General features: G+C 48.8%; 1 protein-coding gene across 2 annotated transcripts in view; it reads left to right on the forward strand.

Annotated features, from left to right (window-relative positions):
* Adgra1 (adhesion G protein-coupled receptor A1) overlaps positions 1-6,376 on the forward strand; it is a 43,736-nt gene extending 37,360 nt beyond the window's left edge. For both annotated transcript variants that reach the window (XM_016006124.3, XM_076554694.1), the window contains exons 6-7: positions 2,535-2,633; positions 3,533-6,376. In XM_016006124.3, the coding sequence (XP_015861610.2) occupies positions 2,535-2,633; positions 3,533-4,757 (1,324 nt within the window). In that variant the 3' untranslated portion in view covers positions 4,758-6,376. The remainder of the gene's footprint in view (positions 1-2,534; positions 2,634-3,532) is intronic.
* The last annotated feature ends 15,082 nt before the right edge of the window (positions 6,377-21,458 follow it).

The raw sequence follows: 21,458 nt of genomic DNA on the forward strand, positions 1-21,458 counted from the left end.
TACTCTCATTTGGGTGAACAAGCCACACATTCTGGAGAATAATGTGTAAATGTCACTGATGTCATGGTGAACAAGCTACCATCACTGGAGCTGGAGTACACTGGTGACGCTGTAGGGTGAGATGTGTTACAAGGAGCCTTGAGGTCAACTTCTTCAGAAACTGTGCCCATTGCCTCTAAACTCCTCGCTGGTTTTTGGTTAGTTGTTTATCTCTTGCTGAGAGGGGGAACTTTAATGCCCACTATAATTTGGGAACTGCTGCTTCTCTCTATGCCTGACAACATTTGTTCTGGTATTTTGAACCTCCTTTGGTCTCTGCTTGGTAGTTGGGCTGCCTCCCTGGCAGATGCAAATGTCATGTCTTACCCGAGCCTGAGTTACTTCTGTCTTGCCCCAGCCTGTTTTCCCTTCTGCTGCTGGCCCGGCCCGGCAGCCTTCCTTGGCTTACAGCAGTGGTTCTCAACCTTCCTAATGCCACGACCCTTTACTACACTCCCTCATGTTGTGGTGACTCCCCCACCCCACCCCACCCCCACCAGCCATAAACTCACTTTTGTTGCTACTTCATAACCGTAATTTTGCTACTGTTAAGAATAATAATGTAAATATCTGATACACAACCCCTGTGAAAGGGTCATTCGGTCCCAAATGGGTCATGACCCACAGGTTGAGAACTGCTGGCTTACAGGAAGAGGCTGACTCCCCCCATAGGCCCACTTTCAGCCCCACCCCCATCTCTTCTACTCAATGCTAGCCCCCACCGGGTCTTTCTTTTTTCTCTAGTCTGGCAACCTCTGCCGTGAAGGAGAATATTGAGACTGTTAACATGTAACTCATTTTTCACTTGTTTGGACTGTCTCCGTTTTTTTTTCTCTTTTCTGCCTCTTTTGTGATACTGTTTCCATGTGGTTTCTCTTCTTTCATTCCTCCTTTTCTTCCTGCTTTTGTGTTGTTATGATATTTTTATTTCAAACTTAATATATTAATTAGCTTCTTTCTCTTAGTGTCTTACAGCCTCCCCAGAGATTAACATGACCAATCTATTCACAATCCATGTAAAATAAAGTTGTACGACGTCACATAAAACATCCGGAGATGTCTTGGAACTCAAGACCGCTCCACCTCATCTTTTATGGCACAAATGCCACATGTATCACCCCCACCCCCACCCCGTGTTATTCATGAATTCACAAAATGTCAAACTTCTCTGTTTTAATACTCATCTGTATTTTGAAGAAGTTACCCTAATCTTTTTCCCCCCTTGGTATGAGTGCTCTATCTCCATGTATATCTGCACACCAGAAGAGGGCAGCAGATCCCACTATAGATGGTTGTGAGCCACCACGTGGTTGATGGTATTGAACTCAGGACCTCTGGAAAAGCAGCCCATGCTCTTAACCACTGAGCCATCTCTCCAGCCCCTAGTTACTCTAATCTTAGCATTCCTTGTATTCTTCTTTCCTGGGGACCAGCTTCCTTCAGTGCGGCATCCCGCTACCCTGAGGGAGGTCATGTGACCTTCCTTCAAGTGTCGTTCACCCAAGTACATAAACTGTTGTTATTCTTTTATGAAAGGGCATCTTTGCTGCACCTGCTTCATTTTCTTTGTTTTCAGATAAGGGATCGCCGCTAGCACTAGCTTGCCTGGAGCTTACCTGCTAGGCAGCCCAGGCTGGCCTCAAACTTGTGCCACACTGTCCACTCAAGGCGTCTGTAATGGCAGCCACTTTCCCATGGAAATCCTCTGAGCTGTCCTTGAGGTGGCCCCACCATGGCTCATCACAGTGGGAAGCTATCGGTCACGTGCAGTACATCAGAATCAGTGTGTACACAGGCTAAGCCTAGGACACACGTGCTCAATGGGGTTGGACTCAAATAGGAGCTATCCAGTGGGCTGCACACTGAATCACCCCCAGTGAAGCTAGCTATCAACTGAGGTCCATGGAGGGGAGGTCGGCCCATGCCACAGCCTACTCCTACCAGGGTGATCAGCTGTCCCTCCAGGGATAGCTCCAAGGTGAGCATCTCTCCCAACTGCTACAGAGGGCTAGGTGAGCCAGGCTCCTCACCCTAAAACTAGGTCTAACAATACACTGGCTCACTGATCGCTGAGCACTGCAAACAGGAAGGGAAGGGGTATGAGCTGGGCTCTGGCTAAAGACAGGTCTGAAGGGAATCCAACTGGGCCACCACTCAAGATGACACTTTGGGATAAGGATGCCCCACTCAACACCCTCCAGAACCTCCTTGCCCTATGGATGCACTGCCTGTACCTCTTCATAGCTACCCTGTGCCCAGCCCGGGTTCCACGAGGTCCCACTGAGTCTGAAGATTCACTGTGAGCCCCTGCCAGCCAGAAGCAAGCAGGAGGAGAGCAGGCTCCCCCACTGGACATGTGTTTGTCTATACTAAAGGGTGGCATGGCCATGGAATCCAGCCACCTCCTTTTTGCATCAGGGAAGGGGGAGGACGGCCTCATTTCTCTAGGAGGATCTGGGCTATTCCTGGCAAGTCAGCCTTCTGATCTCTGGCAGGTTCTACCTCATCAGCGGAGGGGTCCCTTTTATCATCTGTGGGGTCACAGCTGCCACAAACATCAGAAATTATGGGACCGAGGATGAAGACATAGCATAGTGAGTACTTGCTACCTGTGAGCCGGTGAAAAGTTGGGGACACTGCCCAGCTCCTCCTGGGGTCATCCCAGACACTTCAGGAATTCGCTGACTTTGTGCCCAGGCCTGGGGAGGGCAGGGAAGGTGCCCCACAGACATTTGTCATAATCAACCTTTGTTATGACTGTCCTCCAAAGTACCTGTGGTAAGGCAAGCCCTTGAGGTGAACTCACCACCTTGGGCCCCAGAGGACCACTCTGTTGTGTCTCCCCGACCTCTGTGTGAGCAGAAGCCCTTCTCCCAATACCCTCAGCTTCCCACTGACTCTATTTCCTTAGACCCCGAAGGCCCAACTTTTTTTTTTTTTTTTTTTTTTTTTTTTTTTTTTTTTTTTTATTGTCTGGCACTAGATAACAGAAGGTCAGCCAAGCATGGCATACCCCTGGAGCAGAGACAGACCTAGCCCCACCCCCCACAGGTGCCCAAAGCCCTGGTGGGACCCTCATCATTCTCAGTATCTCCTCAAGACCCCGGCATGTCCAGCCCTCACTCAAGCCATAGTGAGCCCCATGCCCTGCCCATCAGAACCTGCCTCCGCCCACTTCCTCCTCACCCAGGACAATTTCCTACCTCCCGCAGTGGACCTCCTTGCCCCATCCACCACCTGCCTCTATCTCACCCGCATCCGTCTCCTGAGAGCTAGCACACAGAGTTAAACAACCAGCTGGCTCCAAACACTCATCTAGACTGCAGTTCTGTCCCCATTAACCCAAAGCTCATGGCTGACCAGTCTCTGGTACCATCTGTTTCCTTATCACAATTAAATACTCCCTTGTAGGAAACCCCATTCAGTCCTGATGGGCGGGCTCCCCCGCAAGTACTCCAACCACATACCCACACTTACCTGCTTCTCCCTGCAGCTGCTGGATGGCCTGGGAACCCAGCTTGGGTGCATTCTATGGGCCAGCTGCCTTCATTGCCCTGGTCACCTGTGTATACTTCCTCTGCACCTATGTGCAACTGCGGCGTCACCCAGAGCGCAGGTATGAGCTCAAAGAGCGCACTGAGGAGCAGCAGCGGCTGGCAGTGCCAGAGAGCAGCCATCGCCATGGGATGCGTCCGGGCACACCACCCACCTGTGACGCCCTGGCTGCCTCACAGCTGCAGAACGAGCATTCCTTCAAGGCCCAGCTGCGTGCTGCCGCCTTCACATTGTTCCTGTTCACAGCCACATGGACGTTTGGGGCCCTGGCCGTGTCTCAGGGCCACTTCCTGGACATGATCTTCAGCTGTCTGTATGGCGCCTTCTGTGTGACGCTGGGACTCTTTGTACTTATCCACCACTGCGCCAAGCGGGAGGATGTGTGGCAGTGCTGGTGGTCATGCTGCCCCTCTCGGGGAGATACCTCCGCCACCAAGCCCAGTGCCCACCCGACGCTCGATGCCAATGGGGATGCACTGGGGCATACAGCCTGCCTGCAGGACTCACCATGCCCTGGAAAACTCAGAGGCTTTGGCCATCCACCAGCCAGCCACTGCAAGATGACCAACCTGCAGGCTGCCCAGGGCCATGTCAGCTGTCTGTCCCCTGCCACCCCTTGCTGCGCCAAGATGCACTGTGAGCAACTAATGGAGGAGGAGGCCCACATGCACATGGCTGAGGAGGACCCCTTCCCCCACGATCACCACCTGCACGACCCTCATCTGCACAGGTGCCTCAAGGGCAGAACTAAGCCCCACTACTTCAGCCGGCACCAGGCAGCCGCGGCTGAGAGGGAGTATGCCTACCACATCCCCTCCAGCCTGGATGGCAGCCCCCACAGCTCGCGCACAGACAGCCCTCCCAGCTCTCTTGAGGGCCCAGTGGGGGTGCATACATTGGCCTGCTGTGCCCAGGTCGATCCCTTCCCCATGGTCAGCCAGCCTGAGGGTGGAGACACGAGCCCCGGGCTCTACGGCTGTCCTCCACGGCTGTCCCCAGGCCCTGCCCACTTGGAGATGTTACGAAGGACACAGTCCCTGCCTTTTGGGGGTCCCAGCCAGAATGGGCTGCTCCAGGGTGATGTGCGAGAAGGCCTGCCATTTGGCACTGATGGGACAGGGAACATCCGAACAGGACCCTGGAAAAACGAAACTACAGTGTAGCCAGGTTGGGAACGCAACTCCCTCACCAGTGCCACCATATGTCCCTTGGAGGAGCTTCATCAGAGCAGAGAGTGGCACTCTGCTGTGTGAAGTTAATGGGCTGGGAGGGTCATCAAATGACCAAGTGGTTTAGAAGTGGTTCACGGCCCTCAACCATGCTCTCTTTTATTGTGAAAGACCCATCAGGAGAACACCGGGTCACAGACACCTCCACTGGTTCCAAGGCTGGAGGTAACTCTCCCCAAGCTTGTCACCTGCTTTCTGTTTATCGCACCTTCCCTTGCTGCTGGGAGGGAAGCTGGGGGACCTCCGCAAAGACTCCAGCTGGGGTTCCTGCCTTTGGTATATGTGTGTTAGGTTTTATGCTCACACTGGGCAGTTTCCTGTCCCCTGCTGTCCTTGTGTTACCTCACACCTGCATCTTCACTGGGGACCACCTGGCACCATTGCCTGCTCACCACCTGCACCCATATGGGACATGGCCCGGGCCTGATAGCCTAGGGTCGTCTTGGGTGCTAAGAATGGGCCTGCTGTGGAGCTGTGGGAAGAGGAAGCAGCCAGTGGCTGTGGTCTTCAGAGTCTCTCTGAGCCAATGCTTCTGAAAAGATGCCCAAACACTTTTCGATGGAGACCTGGCTTTGAAAGTCAGCCACTGTCAGACTGGATTCTGTTCCAATGTGAGCATGTAGTAATCAAGTTCTCTGTCCCACAAGGAGGGGCTAACTGGGGTGTGATGGTCATCACAGATGGAAGCTTCTTTTCCTTTTTTTGTTGTTTTCATGAACATTTGGGTACAAAGCCCCACCTCAAAGAATAGATGTCAACAATGAGCCTTTTGTACAAGCAAATGTCTTGCCCTAGGGGAGGTCCTCACAGAGGTGAGAGCCCTTGTGTCCAGAGATGCCAACCTATGAGGCTGTCCACCTGTCCTCTTTCTCTTCCCAATTGGTGGTTCATATGCATACACCTACACACACACACACACACCATACACACTACATATTCATACACATGGATGTACACCTCATATGGTAAACACACATGCTTATACATATTTACAGTTACACCATGCACACCACAGACATGTGCATCCACACATCTGCTCACCACATACATGCATGTGCACATGCCTGCACACCACCACACATGCATACATACTGTAATGCCCACATATAGACATATTGGTGTTCATATGCACCCACAAATAATTAGTGCATTCATAGCCCTGAGCACTGGGTTCCTTGGCCTATGTGAATGAGTCTCTGTGACTTGCTTCACAGAGCATAGTCTTGCCGATAACGAACAGGGCATTGGAGGCAGCACATTCTGCAGCCTGTGGTGGGCAGTGCCATCTAGAGGCAGACACTCAGTATCTGAGTAAGGAGACTGGCAGGCAGATCTGACATTTACAAGCTCCTCTGTGATGATGTCCCTTAAAGCAGCATTCTGCACCCATCCTCCAGGTGGGTAGCCAGGGACCACCAGGCTGTTTCAGCCCCTTTCACTACCAGACTTCTTTATCTGCTTGCGTAGCTGACGTGTGCAGAACCCACCATGCTGTGTGTGTACTGTAGATTCAGACCATCCAGAGGAAAATACAGTGTTTTACATTGTTTGTCCTTGGTCAGGCTGGTCAATAGCATTCGTGTGTGTTTCTCGGTCTTAACAAGGAAGAATGGTGCAGGAGAGGCGGGAACGCCATCCCGGCTGCTCCCCTGGGCCTGCCCCTCACATCTTTTCTTCCATGGTGCCTCTGGAAGAACAGAGACACCTCTTCATTCAACCAAAGAAATGCAGCCTTCAACATTAAATATTGAACCTTGCTATGCTTCAGCATTGCTTCAGAGTCATGAGTCCACTTGGACCAATCCTGCAACAGACCCCAGTTTCGTCCTGCTGGGGGTGTATGGTGATCTGCAGCAAACCTGCTTTCTAGAGCCCTCGACGCCTAACCAACCTCCCTTAGACCATGAAACTTTTCTATGCCGGCTTTGCAGGCTTCCTTTGCCATGACCCTTCCTCCTTTCATGAGAATGCACATGGCCAACATGTAGGTGGCCGTGCTGTGAGTGTGCACATTAGTATGTGAATGCATGTGCGTGTGTGTATTGTGTGAGTTGGGAGTGGGTGTTTGCCAGAGTCACGTTGCATGTCCATCTGTATGGAATGTGCATGTGTGTATGCATCTGTGTGTGTGTGCTTTTCACAAAGGCAGCATGAGGCACCCCCCAACCTCTCCCTCCAGCCTCCCTGCACTGCTAAATATTTCATGAGGTTCGAACCTCACCACACGGAGCTGTTATGACAACTTGAATCACTGCTGCAGTGATTCTAGCTGTGGAGGCTCTGCATGCCTGGAGGCCAGCAGTGTTTGCTGTGTCTCCCACGGGGGTACTCCACGGCCAGACAATCTCCCATCTGCCTGCTGAGGTATCGGCACTGCCTAGGCAGATCAAGGACACCTCTCGGATCTGGGAATGAGTCACCTCTGCAGGGGCTTTGAGCAGCTGAGAGGCCCCTGAAGCTCCCAGGAAGAAGATGAGAGGGGATCCACATTCCAGCTGTCTGAAACGGTCAGACGAGACTGAAACATGGGAAAACAGGAGAGACTGTGGGCCCTGTCTCCAAAGGAGAGTCAGCTCAGAGGATGCAATGAGGTTGCTGGGGGTGTGGGTCTGGGAGCAGCCGTGGCTGGGCACCTGTGGGTGGATCCTTCCTTCTAATGGTGCAGATAGTCGCAGGTATTTCTTAGTAGCGCCTGGCAGAGGTGTCCCTACCAGTGGCTGCACTATAGGCAGCCTTCCAAGTCCTACCCACCTGCCCCCTGGCTCTCAGTGCTTCTGGGTAGATGCTGTCAGGTCCAGCACAGGCCACAGCCTACAGTAGGCTCTGAAATCAGCGGAGCCCTCTGCAAGGACCACAACCCCCAGGGCAGCTCCCGTCACACTTACTCCTCCATGGCGTTGGTAGAATTTACAATTGAGGTCAGTGGCCTGGGAAACACCTTCATTGTGTAATTTACTTTCCACCAAAATGTCACCTGTTACTATTTACCACTGGGACCAAAAACTGCAGGCAATAAAGCGGAGTGTTTGGAATCCGCAACGGAGCCCAGCTCTGCATCCACAGCCCAGGGTGTGCCCAGTAAGGTAAGGACAGAAACTAGAGAGAAAAGAGACAGAAAAAACATTGGACACGTGGCTTAGTCAGAGCCTGGGCCCAGTGAGGCTCTGGGGTAAAAGATAGAGAAACCAAGTGAAATAATCTCTGGGACAAATGAATGATCACCTGAGTGCATCAGTTAGCCGAGGATGGATAGAACAGGAAGGTCCTGAGATCCAAACATGAGAGAGAAACAAATCCCTGGGGCCTCCAATGATAAATGATGTTTTCACAGTGGGTCAGCGAGGCCATGGTAAGGACCAGTCTTCATTTCATGCCTCCTTGGGTTGGAGTCTGTGATCCCAGGTGGAGTTTAAACAGAGTTAGCACCCAGACAGCCAATTCCCACTACTCTGGGATTACTCTCCAAGCCTCTTACGGCTGTAAACCACATCCTTTCCATTCACCAAGGCCCGGACAGGCACTGCGTACCTCCATCCTGGGGTGTTCCTGTGGATCATCTGGGACCATGGGCCCCTGGTTGACTACTCACCCACTACTGATGTGGGTGCTTAGAGCAGTGACATTAAGTTCCTTTTAAACCTGGTCTACAAGATTTGATGCTGCATGAATATCACTTCAACTGTGATACCACATTCCTGTCCCCACAATTCAAACTCCAGCCATAACCAGCCATGGGGCAGGGAGGCAGACACTGCAGTCAGGCCTATGAACCAGTCTCCATCGCTGTTCCAACAAGACAGTGACTTGTAAAACAACTGATTCAGACAGAAAAGGCTTGGTTTGACATGTTGCAGTTACACCATGCACACCACAGACATGTGCATCCACACACCTGCTCACCACATACATGCATGTGCACGTGCCTGTACACCACCACACATGCATACATACTACAATGCCCACATATAGACATACTGGTGTTCGTATGCACCCACAAATAATTAGTGCATTCATAGCCCTGAGCACTGGGTTTCTTTGCAGGAAAACCAGGAAACCGTGGATTTGGGTCCTTGGTGGGGGTACCACACAGCATCAATAGACATGTTGGGGAACATGTGGAAGAGCCAACAGTATAAATCACACCAGGAAGAAGGACCAGAGACCCACAATCCCTCTTAAAAGCCTGTCCAAGGACTTAAAGCCTTCTCATCCCACAAGGACCCCTCCTAAAGGGGCATAGCAGCCCCCCAACAGCACACCTTGGGAAATAAGCCTTGACACATGGAGTTTAAGGCAGACCTATCCAGACCACCGCAAGAACACAGCAGCAAGACACCCAGAAGGCAGGCCCTTCCCTGACAGTCGACGTCCTTGGCCTGTCCTTAGTCCAGATCCACCTGCCTGGGAGAAGGAGAGTGAAAAGAGCTGACTCACCAGGGAGAACGGGAGGAGGCCTCATGCCCGTGACTTGGTTTAGAGGATTCCTGGCCCTGGCCCAAACACATAGCCCGCTGTACCAAGACTCCCAGAAAGAGGCAGTCTAGCGGGTTGTTGTGGGGAAGTGTTCAGAGAGGATGCCAGCAGGACAAGGGGACATGGCCTGCACATGGCAGGATGAGTGTCGCCATCAGCGTTCACCTCTCTGTACCCTGGAATGGTGAGGTTAACCACTGGTGCACTCGGGAAGCCCCTAATAATACCCAGTAGGTATTTACCTACTGGATAGGTAAATACCGTGTGGTCTTCATATTGTGGGAAAGAGGGAGTCCAGCCAGGGCTTGGGGGAGCTGAGCCTGGAGTCTCTAAATCGTCATCATCTGCATCATCATGGACTATGTCTTGGGAGGGGACCCGGGACAGAGGCTATTTCAGGTAGGTGACCCAGGGTGGGAGGCAGATGAGGGAGAGGGCTTCTAGACAAGGACATGATATCATTACAGTTTGGGTGATTCAATCATGCAAGGCCAGTCACCTGCATCAGACGGTCTTGTTCAAAATCTACCCAGTGTCACTTTCTCACAGCCTGGGAGGAAAGATGGCAGTCAGAACTACCACAGTGATGGAAAGCAGCAATCCGGCTCTGAACACTCAGGGTGAGGAGAAAGTGAGGCCCCAGAGCAGGAGCCCAGAGTCGCCAGAATGTACCCTCTATGCTGGTCACCAGGATTAGAAGTGGGAAGGCTCAAACTTAACCAAGTCAAATTTCCTCCGGCAAAGTTGATGGAAATCGGGTTCTGTGGCAAGAGTGTCTTGGTGACTTGAGTCATTTGGTGGTACATCACCGCAGGTACCCTCAGCAGCTCCCCTGTGCTGGGAGGAGACATGGGCTGCAGAAGATGAGGCTAACGAGAAAAGCCCTCTTGGGGGCAGGTGAAACCAGCGAAGACAGGTATTCAAACTCGCCCTGTCTTCTGGTCTCACTGATGCCCACCATCCCACATCCATTCCGCTTGCACTCCGTACCCCTCCAATCCCACTCATGTTCCCCACAGAATCCCACTCCTCCGGTAGAACTGGGAGGAGGGGGTACAAAGAGGGCTGATCTAGGCTGCAAAGACACTGGGAATCTGGGAACGATCCCATCCCTTTTTATGGTGGTGCAGCCACACATCAAACCCATCACATTGAGCAGTTTCCCACATTCAGTTCATGTGTGTCACTTACCCCTATAAAAACCATCTGGCACATGGCATCAAAAAAACAGGAGATGGGAAATAAAAAGCTTCTGTATAGAAAAAAAGAGCAAGAAGAAGGATGAGGAGGAGAAGGAGGAGGAGGAAAAGGAGAAAGAGAAGAAGGAGATGATAGAGAGGAATGAGCAAAGGACCACACCTTGGCTCAGGCATTCAGAGTTAGCCTTCAAAACCTACCTGAGATACTGGGGGTAACCGCAGGACTATGGGTATGTCTTGGCATAATGATCACCCTGGAAGCAGATCAAGACCATGAGTATTTTTTGAGACCTAGGCCTCAGGCATGCTCAGGGTGCCTGGTCTCATAATGACACCTAAGCCTCTAGGCCTGCTGACCCCACTGCTGCACTGGCTAACAAGCCACTCACCCTACATGTCCTTAGACACAGCATCTCCTGCCCTGCATGGGAGGGACGTCCACATACACACAGTTTCACGGAGTGAGAGGAGAGGGAGAGGGCAGTAAGACTCCACAGAAGTTTCTAGGATCTGACATGAAGCTGGGCACCTGGACACTAACTAATGCCCTCTCCTGGGAGAGGCTAAGGGACTGTGTGGACACCATGTGGACACCCCAGTTCTAGAAAGCAAGGCATTGGAGGTAGGTGCCGATAAAGGCCAAGGTTTTACCTGGGGACACCATGGAGGAAACAGCCCACCCTGGAGTCAGCCCAGCTTCTCTTGGAAACAGATGATGTGTCAGAGTTCACACACATACACACATACACACATACACAGAGGGAGCCCAAGGCCACCTAGCCATGAATTTCTCACCAGAAGGCCAGGGAGATACCAAAAAAAAGCCAGAATCAGAGGATGACTCTAACCCCAACTTGCAGGCACTGTGGGCTAGCTGCCAGAGAATGTCCCTGTGGCAAAAAGAATCAACTGAGACATAGGTCTCTGGGGGAGACAGTACGTCCCTGTGGTCAGCTGGGACAAGGATGCATTGTCCTGTCTGGTCTTTCTCAAGCCTGGTCTGGGAGCTACCCACTGTGACATCTGGGGACATCTACAGAGGACAATGTCAACTTGAGTGGGGAAATGGACTAAGTGACCCATGCTTTTCCAGAGTATATTCTAGCCCCACCCCCACCCCCAGCGTTCAGTGGAAGCCACTGGACTTGAGCCCCAGAGTTGGTCAGGGGTGGCACCGGGACTGTTAAGCATCAGAGCAAATGTATTCATAATTAGAATTCATATTTAATATAGATGGAGAAAATGCTGCAGCTGAAGCACAGAATTGGTCATGCAGAGTTGTACTTACATCTTTATCAATATCTACACACCCTGTTGCCTTACTCAGTGTTCTATTGCTGTGAAGAGACACCATGACCAAGGCAACTCTTGTAAAGGAAAGCATTTGCTTGAGGCTGGCTTACAGTTTCAGAGGTTTAGTCCGTTATCATCATGGCAGGAAGCATGATGGCGTGCAGACAAGCCTGGTACTGGAGAAGGAGCTGAGAGTTCTACATCTGGATCCACCGGCAGCAGGAAGAGAGACACTGGGACTGACTTGGGCATTTGAAACCTCAAATTCCACTCCCAATGACACACTTCCTCCACTAAGACCACATCTACTCCAGTCGGCCCACACCTACTAATCCCTCTCAAGCAGTGCCACTGCCTGATGACCGAGCATTCAAATATATGAGTCTATAGGGGCCATTCTTATTTAAATCACCTCACCTGTTAATAAAAATGTAAATAGAAGGATGTAGAAGAATTAAAAACAAAAACATGATGGGGCTAGAGACATGGCTCAATGGTTAAGAGCGTTTGCTGCTCTTGCGGAGGAACCAGGCTCAATTCCTGGCACCCATATGGCAATTCACAATTGTGTAACTCTGGTCCCAGGAGATCTGACACCTCCCTCTGACCTCCATAGGCACCAGGCACACATGTTGCACACGTAGATACATGCAGGCAAAATGCTCATAAACATAAAATAAATAATGTTTTTTAAAGTGAAAAAGCTTGCCTAGAAAACAAGTGTTTTATTAAAAATGTAGTATTAATATTAAAAACATGAAGTGTTCCCCCAAATTCATGAAGAAATGTATTTCATAAAGATAGCCGATAACTTCAATAGGGAAATACTATAACTGAAAATTGTGGGGGCTGGAGAAATGGCTCAGCAATTAAGAGCACTGGCTGTTCTTCCAGAGGTTATGAGTTCAATTCCCAGCAACGACATGGTGACTCACAACCACCTATAATAGGATCTGAAGCCCTCTCTGGCATACATGCACACAGAGCGTGCATACCTTAAAAAGTACATAAATAAATAAAATTTTTAAAAAAGAAAATTGAGCCAGGCTGTGGTGGTGCACGCCTTTAATACCAGCACTTGGGAGGCAGAGGCAGTTGGATCTCTGTGAGTTCAAGTCCAGCCTGTGAGTGAGCTCTAGGACAGCCAAAGCTATATAGAGAAATCCTGTCTCAAAAGAAAGAAAAAAGAAAAAGAAAATTATTTTTATAACTAATGAATCATGGTAGACTCAGAGTAGGAACTGTCCAATTCTAGTCACAGTAAATGGTTTTTGCATACCCTTCTCAGCTCTAAAAGACAAGCAGACTAACCATTCATGGTGGTGCGTGCTTGTAATCCCAGCACTTGAAAGATTAAGGCAAGAAGATTGTGGGATTGAATCCAGTCTGCATATAAACTGATCTCACCTCACAAAAGAGAAGATGGAGAGAGGGGGCTGGAGAGAGAGCTCAGCTGTTAAGAGCACTGGCTGCTTTCACAGGGGACCTGAGCTCAATCCCCAGCACCCACATGGGGGGTTACAACCATCTGTAACTCCTGTTGCAGAGGCTCAGACACCCTCTTCTGGCCTCCTTGGCACTAGGCACACACATGGGGCACAGACATAGGTGAAGGCGAGCAAACACTCATACATATGAAATTATTAAAATTAATCATTTTTAAACGAAGAGAGAGGGGAGGGGAGGGGAAAAGAGGAGAGAAAGATTGATGTCAGGTTATAGAAACTCAAAACTGATCAGCTAACTTTGAACTACTGGCATACAAAAAACACTTAGATCACATACCACAGTAGAGCATATTTTGAGCTGTAAACAGTCTCAAATATTCTCTGGTTCTCACTCTCCCTCTGGCTTTTCCTCTCTTATATACTTGCATACTCATGGTTCACATACAATCAGGCACACAAACATACACATAAACAAAAATAAAAGATTTTTTTTTTAATTTTGGAGAATTTCTTTAAAATAGGATCTTATAGGCTGGGCGGAGGTGGCACACGCCTTTAATCCCAGCACTCGGGAGGCAGAGCCAGGAGGATCTCTGTGACTTCAAGACCAGCCTGGTCTACAGAGCAAGATCCAGGACAGGCACCAAAACTATGCAGAGAAACCTTGTCTCAGAAAAAAAAAAAATAGAGTCTTATATGTCTCAGACTGTCCTTGAACCCACTATATAGTGGCCTTGAACTCCTGATCCTCCTGCCTCTAGCTCCCACTTGCTGAGATTATAGGCATGCACAACCATGCCCAGCTTCAAATAGTCTCCTAACACAATGCATTTCAGCTAGATGTCATTAACATTGAGGTAAGCAGAAAACATATGTTTGGAAATTTTGGAACATATTTTGACTAGAATAACAATGATAATGTAATACATCAAAACTTACCATGGTGAAACTCAGAGGCAATGAGCAATGGGAGAGAGAAGGAAGGAAGGGATGGGGAATGGAGAGGAGGAGGGAAAGAAGCTGTAAATATGTAAGTTATGTACTCACCTCAAGAGAAGCTAGAGTGATTAAGAGCATTTGCTGTTCTTGCAGAGGACAGGGTTTGGATCCCACTCTGGGTAGCTCACAACACTACCTATCACTCCAGTTCTGCGGTTTCCGGGCTTCCACAGGTGGGCTTCCATGGGCACCTGTGTACACATGGTCTACATATAATCAGTCACACACATATACATAAATAAAAATAATTATTTAATTTATAAAGAATTTCTAAAATAAAAATTAACCCAAATTAGGAGAAATTAAATAATAAAGAAGAATATAAAATGGAAAACTAAATATATGTTATATAGTCTTTAAAATATTAATAAAACTGGGTGTGATGGCACATGCCTTTAATCTCAGCACTTGAGAGGCGGGGGCAAGCAGATTTCTGTGAGTTCAAGGCCAGCCTTGTCTATAGAGCGAGTTCCAGAACAGCCAGGGCTACACAGAGAAAGCCTGTCTCAAAAAAACAACAGCAAAAAGAAGCACAAGCTATAGACACCAGGAGTCACCGGGGGGGGGGGGGGGGGGGGGGGGGGGGGGCTGACACTACAGAGCCTACAGACGAAAGAGAACGGGGTGGAGACACAGAGAATGCATAGAACACATAATCATACATCAACAAGTTTAAACAGTTGAGTAAAACAGAAGAATTCCTAGGAAGGAATATAACAAAATTGTCTTAAGAAAATATGAGAAAAGGCAGGCGGATCTCTGTGAGTTCGAGGCCAGCCTGGGCTACAGAGTGAGTCTCAGGAAAGGCACAACGCTACACAGAGAAACCCTGTCTCAAAAAAAGAAAATATAAGAACAGTTTATAACTATTAAAGAAATGACTCTGTAATTTGAAACTTTCACATTAAGGAAAATAGTGTCTTAGTCCAAGTGTCCAGATGGCTTCATCAGAGAATTCTACCAACCATTTAAGATGAAAATAATATGAGTTTACAAGAACTTTTCCAAAGAACAGAAAAAGAAGGAATCTATCCAACCACTCATGAGTAAGCATAATCTTCTAATTAAATCTGACAAGGACATTATAAAAATACAAAATATAGGCCAATAAAAACAAGTACAAAAAGCCTACACAAAATATTATTCAACCAAGTCCAGCAATATTGGGAAAGATAGCAGCATATCCTAATCATATGGATTTATTCCAGAAATATATAATTAGTTTAACAGTAAGCATTTGTCAGTATAACCCAAAACATTAACAGAACAAACGCGAAAACATAGTCATTTTAATAGGCACAAAACACATATTTGGTGAAATTCAATGCCCACTTATGATTTTCTAAAAACGTGTTAGTGGGGGCTGGAGAGATAGCTCAGGAATTAAGAGCACTGGCTGCTCTCCCAGAGGACCCAGGTTCAATTCCCAGCACCCACATAGCAGCTCACACTGTTCCTAACTCCAGTTCTTGGAACTCTGACAACCTCTTCTGGCCTCTGTAAGAACCAGGCATGTATGTGGTGCGTAGAAACACATGCAGATGAAGTGTTCATATACAGAAAACAAAAATAAATAAAACCCTTTCATAATGCACTAGGCAAATCAGTGGTAGACAGGAACTTAAACTGTTAAGTGGAGTTACAGAAACCCACAATAAAATTATACTTCCTGGCAAAATAGAAATCTTGTCTGCTTTCACTCTGGGAGCTCAACAAAGACTGTTATTACCACTTCTCCTCAATTATTGCACAGGAGGTCTTGGCAGGAACTGTAGAGAAAGAGACACATGATGAGAATTACTAGTGGAGAACCCAAAACTCCCTATTCTCAGAGAATACAATCGCTTGCATAGAAAATCAGAGCAATCTACAAATCAAAATTAATAAGTAGGCTTAGCAGCCAGGTATGGTGGCACACACCTTTAGTCCCAGCATTGGGGAGGCACAGGAAGGCGGATCTCTGAGTTTGAGGCCAGCCTGGGCTACAAAGCAAGTTCCAGGACAGCCAGGGACACACATGATATCTAAAAAAAAAAAAAAAAAAAACACCAAGATCATTATTCAAAAACGTAAAAACATATGTTGCTTCTATAGGCCAACACAAAACAGATTTTTTTTCTTTTCTGTATTACTGTGGATAAAACCCAAGGCTTTGCATGTGGTAGGCACCCACTTAAAGATTTTTTTTTTTGCAATAAGACCACAAAAATATCAAATACCATCAATAAATATAGTCAAAAATGCACAAATCCCTTCACAGGAATCTACAAAATGTAGTCAAAAGGACATAAGGAGACTCTGAATACTCAGAGAAACATGCATGTTCCTAAGGCAGAAGACTAGTAAAAATTTATAGTCACATGACTTTAATCCCAGCACTATAAAGGGAGAGGCAGGTGGATCTCCATGAGTTCAAAGGCAGTCTGAGTTCCAGGACAGCCCAGTCTGCATAGTGAGATCCTGTCTCAAAAAAAAAAGCACCCGCTGCACAAGGTTGGAAACTGGAGTTTGACCTCTGGAACCCACATAAAGGTGGAAGGAGAGAACCAACCCTACAACGTTGTTCTGACTTCCACATTGTCATAGAATGCGAGCTTACACACACAACACAATGGTGATTCATTTTTAAAAGAAATATTTGTATGTAATCAGACCCAATGCAAACCAATCAAATCCCATGTTTCTGAAGCACATAGCTAATTCTGAATTACCAAATGTGGCCAAGGAATTCCTGTTTGTTTGTTTGTTTGTTTTGTGTACTCTACTGTATATCTTTAAATGTACCACATGTATACAGTGCCTGTAGAAGCCAGAAGAGGGCATCAGAGTCCCCTGGAACTGGATTATAGATGCTTGCTCTGCCTGGGAATGGCTCCTGGGAATGAAACCCCGGTTCTCTGCAAAAGTTCTCTTAACTGCTGAGCCACCTACCCAACCTGTGGCCAAGACATTCTTTTAAGAAACATAAGGAGAAAGGGTGAGTTTTGTGTATTGAGATTTCTGCCATTGTGGGGACAGAATGGCGCTGTTTGACAGACAAAATAAAACACACTTGATTCAACAAAATCAAAATGGGAGAGCTGACAACAAAGAACTATTCTCAATAAATTATGCCCAATCCATCAGAGGAAAAATACAAAATTTAACACATGCATCACGATGACTTGCCAGTTCATAAATATTGTTTGTTTGTTTGTTTGTTTGTTTTTCCAGAGCTGAGGACCGAACCCAGGGCCTTGCACTTGTTAGGCAAGCGCCCTACTACTGAGCTAAATCCCCAGTCCCCATAAATATAGTTTCATCCCAAGCCAGTGCATATGTGCAAAGAGAAATCAGCAAAAGAGAGCTCCCAGAGCCTGTTCATGCACCCTCAGACCCTCAAGTGATATGTTCATGTCCCTGAATCCAATTCAGCAACTGTAGTGAACAAGTCATCGACAAACGACTGAACCTCAAAAACGTAATATAAGAGAGGCCCCTCACCAATGCATCCACATTACCAACGTAAGTCCAGTTACACAAAGGAAAAATAAAATGGGCAGATGAAAACACCGTGAGTGATGATATCAGCTCATGGTGGAGAAAACACAAAGAGAAACAGAAACACGGAGAACAGGTGTGTGTACCTGGGTGTGTCTAGATGGGAGTATGGAGCACAGGTGTGTGTACCTGAGTGTGTCTAGATGGGAGTATGGAGCACAAGTGTGTGTACCTGAGTGTGTCTAGGTGGGAGTATGGAGACAGGTGTGTGTACCTGAGTGTGTCTAGGTGGGAGTATGGAGCACAGGTGTGTGTACCTGGGTGTGACTAGGTGGGAATATGGAGCACAGGTGTGTGTACCTGAGTGTGTCTAGGTCGGAGTATGGAGCACAGGTGTGTGTACCTGAGTGTATCTAGGTCGGAGTATGGAGCACAGGTGTGTGTGCCTGAGTGTGTCTAGGTCGGAGTATGGAGCACAGGTGTGTGTACCTAAGTGTGTCTAGGTTGGAGTATGGAGCACGGGTATGTGTACCTGGGTATGTCTAAGTGGGAGTACATCTTCCTATCCTTGCCTCTGCTTTCCCATCAGTAGTTTCTTACCACAGGTCCACATAGGGACCTAGGCTTAAAGCCTCCTGGTGTGAGAATCACATCCAGGTTCTTAGGAATGTCCTCCTTAAGGCTTGTTTCAAGGGTGAGCAGCTGAGCTGGAGACTTCTGTCCTTGTGTGTGTCATCATTTCCATCAAGGCTACAAAGGAACAGATGTAATCTATGCACCAAAGCCAGTAAGCAGTGCATGCCCATAAAATGGATCTATGGTCACTGGAAACCGAAGTGAAAATGCTAGGGGAGTCAGAAAATTATAAGGTATCTATAAAAAAAATTTAGGAATAGAAACATGATAGTAAGATGAAGTTTGGGCAAACCTAGATGCTTGCAATGAGCCTGGAGAGAAAGTGTCGCGGGAGTTCTGACTAGAGAAGCGTGTGCTTGCAGGGTCTCAGAATAATTGATAGTGGGCATCCAAACTTCTTTGTAATTTACATTCTTGGAATATGTTTATAAGAATGACTAGCAGTTTTCTTTCAGAATATCAATATTTACCCCACACCAGAGATTACATTCTTTGCATTTTTATTTAAAAAAAATAAATATTGGCTTCAAAATTTACACATGATTTGACAGCTTGTCAAAATTCTTATCAGAAAAAAAAAAATGTGAGCCAAACTTTGAAATTCCCATCCCACCTGCCACCACAAGTAGCTGGTCAAGCTGAGTGCTAACCAATGCCATGAAGTAAAGGCAGCCTTTGTCGGGTGGAGAGACGGGGTCATGGGACAAGATAAATCCTGATCAATGTCTGAATATGACAAATCTGGAGCAAGCTCTCTGAAGAAGAGGTCACGGTCCCGAGTACCTGGTGACGGGGGTAGATCAGGAGGAGGCCAAAGGAGGCAAACCCCCAGGCCAGGGAAAACAGCTCAGGCCAAGAACAGCAGGAGACAGAGTTCTCCATGTAGCAGACTGTCCTGCAGGAAAGAATGTTAGAATGGATGAAGAATGAGTAGACCAGCCAGAACTGGAAGAAACTGGCTGTCAGAAAGCCAGAGTGCATCAAGTCACAGCTTGGACCAGGGACCTGAAGTTACAGTCATCACTTTTACAGAGTTCTGAGTGCCTGGGATAGGCTCTAGGAGGAAAATGCCAAGCATATGTTAGGCACACTGTATAAGCAGGGAACGACGAGGGAAAGGAAGCCATTCCCATGGTCTATTCCTGGAGTGAACCTCCAGAGGCCCTTTGGACATTCACGTACCATCTGTCCTGCTCATCAGCTGATAATGTGGACTGCCCAATCTAAGTTCGCTCTGACCTCCAGCATTATGTCCTCACACAACCTTAGTAAGCACCTACAACGTGCAAAGCACTGAGAACCGGGACCAGTACCATAGCCTTCCCCTACAGGAAGCTCACTATAAGTGCACATATGCAGGCAGATGTTCAGTGTGAGTAACGAAACGTCCAGCTGATAAGGGCCAAACACCCCAAACTTTCAGGAAAGTAGCTGGTAGTTTAAAGGTCGACAGTAGGTCTGAGCCCTCCAAAACCTCCTCCTCACCTCCCACAACGTTCATTCTCCAGTCCTACAAAGGAGCCAGGGAGTTACTCACCTTGGAAGGCAAGGGCCTGATGAGCAAGTTCAACCGCTGTATCCAAGGCTGAGTCAGCGCTGTATTCAAACTTCACCCAAGTTAGATATTATTTTTCCTGAACTGGACCGTGTGTCATTAGAGCCAGGAGTTGTACAGTGTGACCACTCCCTGAGTTTAGGGTTATCTCTGCCCCGTCCAGTCAGTGTTAGGTCTTTTCCCTAAACCCAGAGCTCAAGGGCACCCGTGAAGCCACCTGATAAAGTCCCACCTCAGCCACCACCAGGCCCTGGAGCCTCCTCTTTGTGGTCATATCTACCTAGGTTCTCCAAGAAAGCATGAGCTCAGGGGGAGGGAAAGCACAAGCTTGGGGGGGGGGGAACCACCAAGTGAGGGATGCACCAGCTTAGGGAGCACAGATAGGAAGAACATGGACAAGAGGGACGCACTAAGCTACAGGGAGCACTGACTGGAGAGAGCACAGGCTGGAAAGCATAAGCTGTGGCCTCACAGATTTGGGGAGAGCACAGGCCAGGGCGACACAAGCTGGGGGGAAGGGTAGGTGAGAAGCATCAAAGCTTGAACAAAGGAAGGGGGCAGCTTCTCAGCCCCCAAAGCAGAGGACAGAGGCACAGGGCTCATTTATCTAGACTCCTGGGACAGGCTGCAGCTAGCACCCAGGGGTGGGAGCGGGGTCTGCTGGCCACATCTGCCCTCCTTCTAACCCCAAACGGTGTCGGAGGGGTGAGCAGGCCAGGGCAGCACACCTGCGAGCTGTCTTTTCTCCCACTCAAGCTTCCCGCACCCTCTGTCACCTACTCTGGCTACAAGCTCATGAATGGCCAGTAACTGGAAGCCTTGAGAATGTGTCCCGACCTGCACTGTCCTCTTGGACTTTGCGTGACCAGTTGCAAGCCCATCCTCCTTCACTCAAGGAGCACATATTAAAGGGTCTGCTATTGTACCCAGCCAGGCTAGGCTCTGGGGATAGGGCCAGCAATGCAAGGGGCCAGGCTGACCTGCAGTTCTTCAGGAGCTGTGGCCCATAGTTCTGCTCCCTAAGGTTGGGGAGACTGTCAGAACTAAAACACTAGCCTGTGGAAAGGGATCCATGCCTGCCCTTTGCCGAGTTTGGGAGAGCCTTCCAGTCCTTTGCTGGGCTTGGGGGTGAACACCTGACTCCCTGCGCATCACAAGGCCTGACCCAGGGAAAGGCTCTAGGAGCTGAGGAACCCAGTACCTGCCCCAGACTCCCTCCCGCCAGCGGCCACTAGAGGTGACTGCAGCAACCCCGCCCCTGGGCTAGGTGGGGCGGGAACTGCGAAAGTCCTGGGGCCTGGTGTGGTCCAGGTGGGCTCAGCCCTGCTACCCTCTGTGCGCCCAGGTGGGTGCAGACCCCCCGGGCAGCCGCTGCGCCGAGTGGCTCCGCCCCGAACTGTCACGGACAGCGCAGGCAGGCGGAGGGTGCACCCCGGAGGCTGACGTAGTTGAAGACATCTGCGGAGCCCAAAGTCGGCCCTGGCCCGCCAGTGACCACGGCCCTCAGGGCGCCACCCCCGGCCCCGCCCCAGGCGTCCCCGCGCCACCGTTT

This window comes from Peromyscus maniculatus, chromosome 1 (genome assembly GCF_049852395.1).
Source record: "Peromyscus maniculatus bairdii isolate BWxNUB_F1_BW_parent chromosome 1, HU_Pman_BW_mat_3.1, whole genome shotgun sequence".
NCBI classification, from domain to species: Eukaryota; Metazoa; Chordata; class Mammalia; order Rodentia; family Cricetidae; genus Peromyscus; species Peromyscus maniculatus.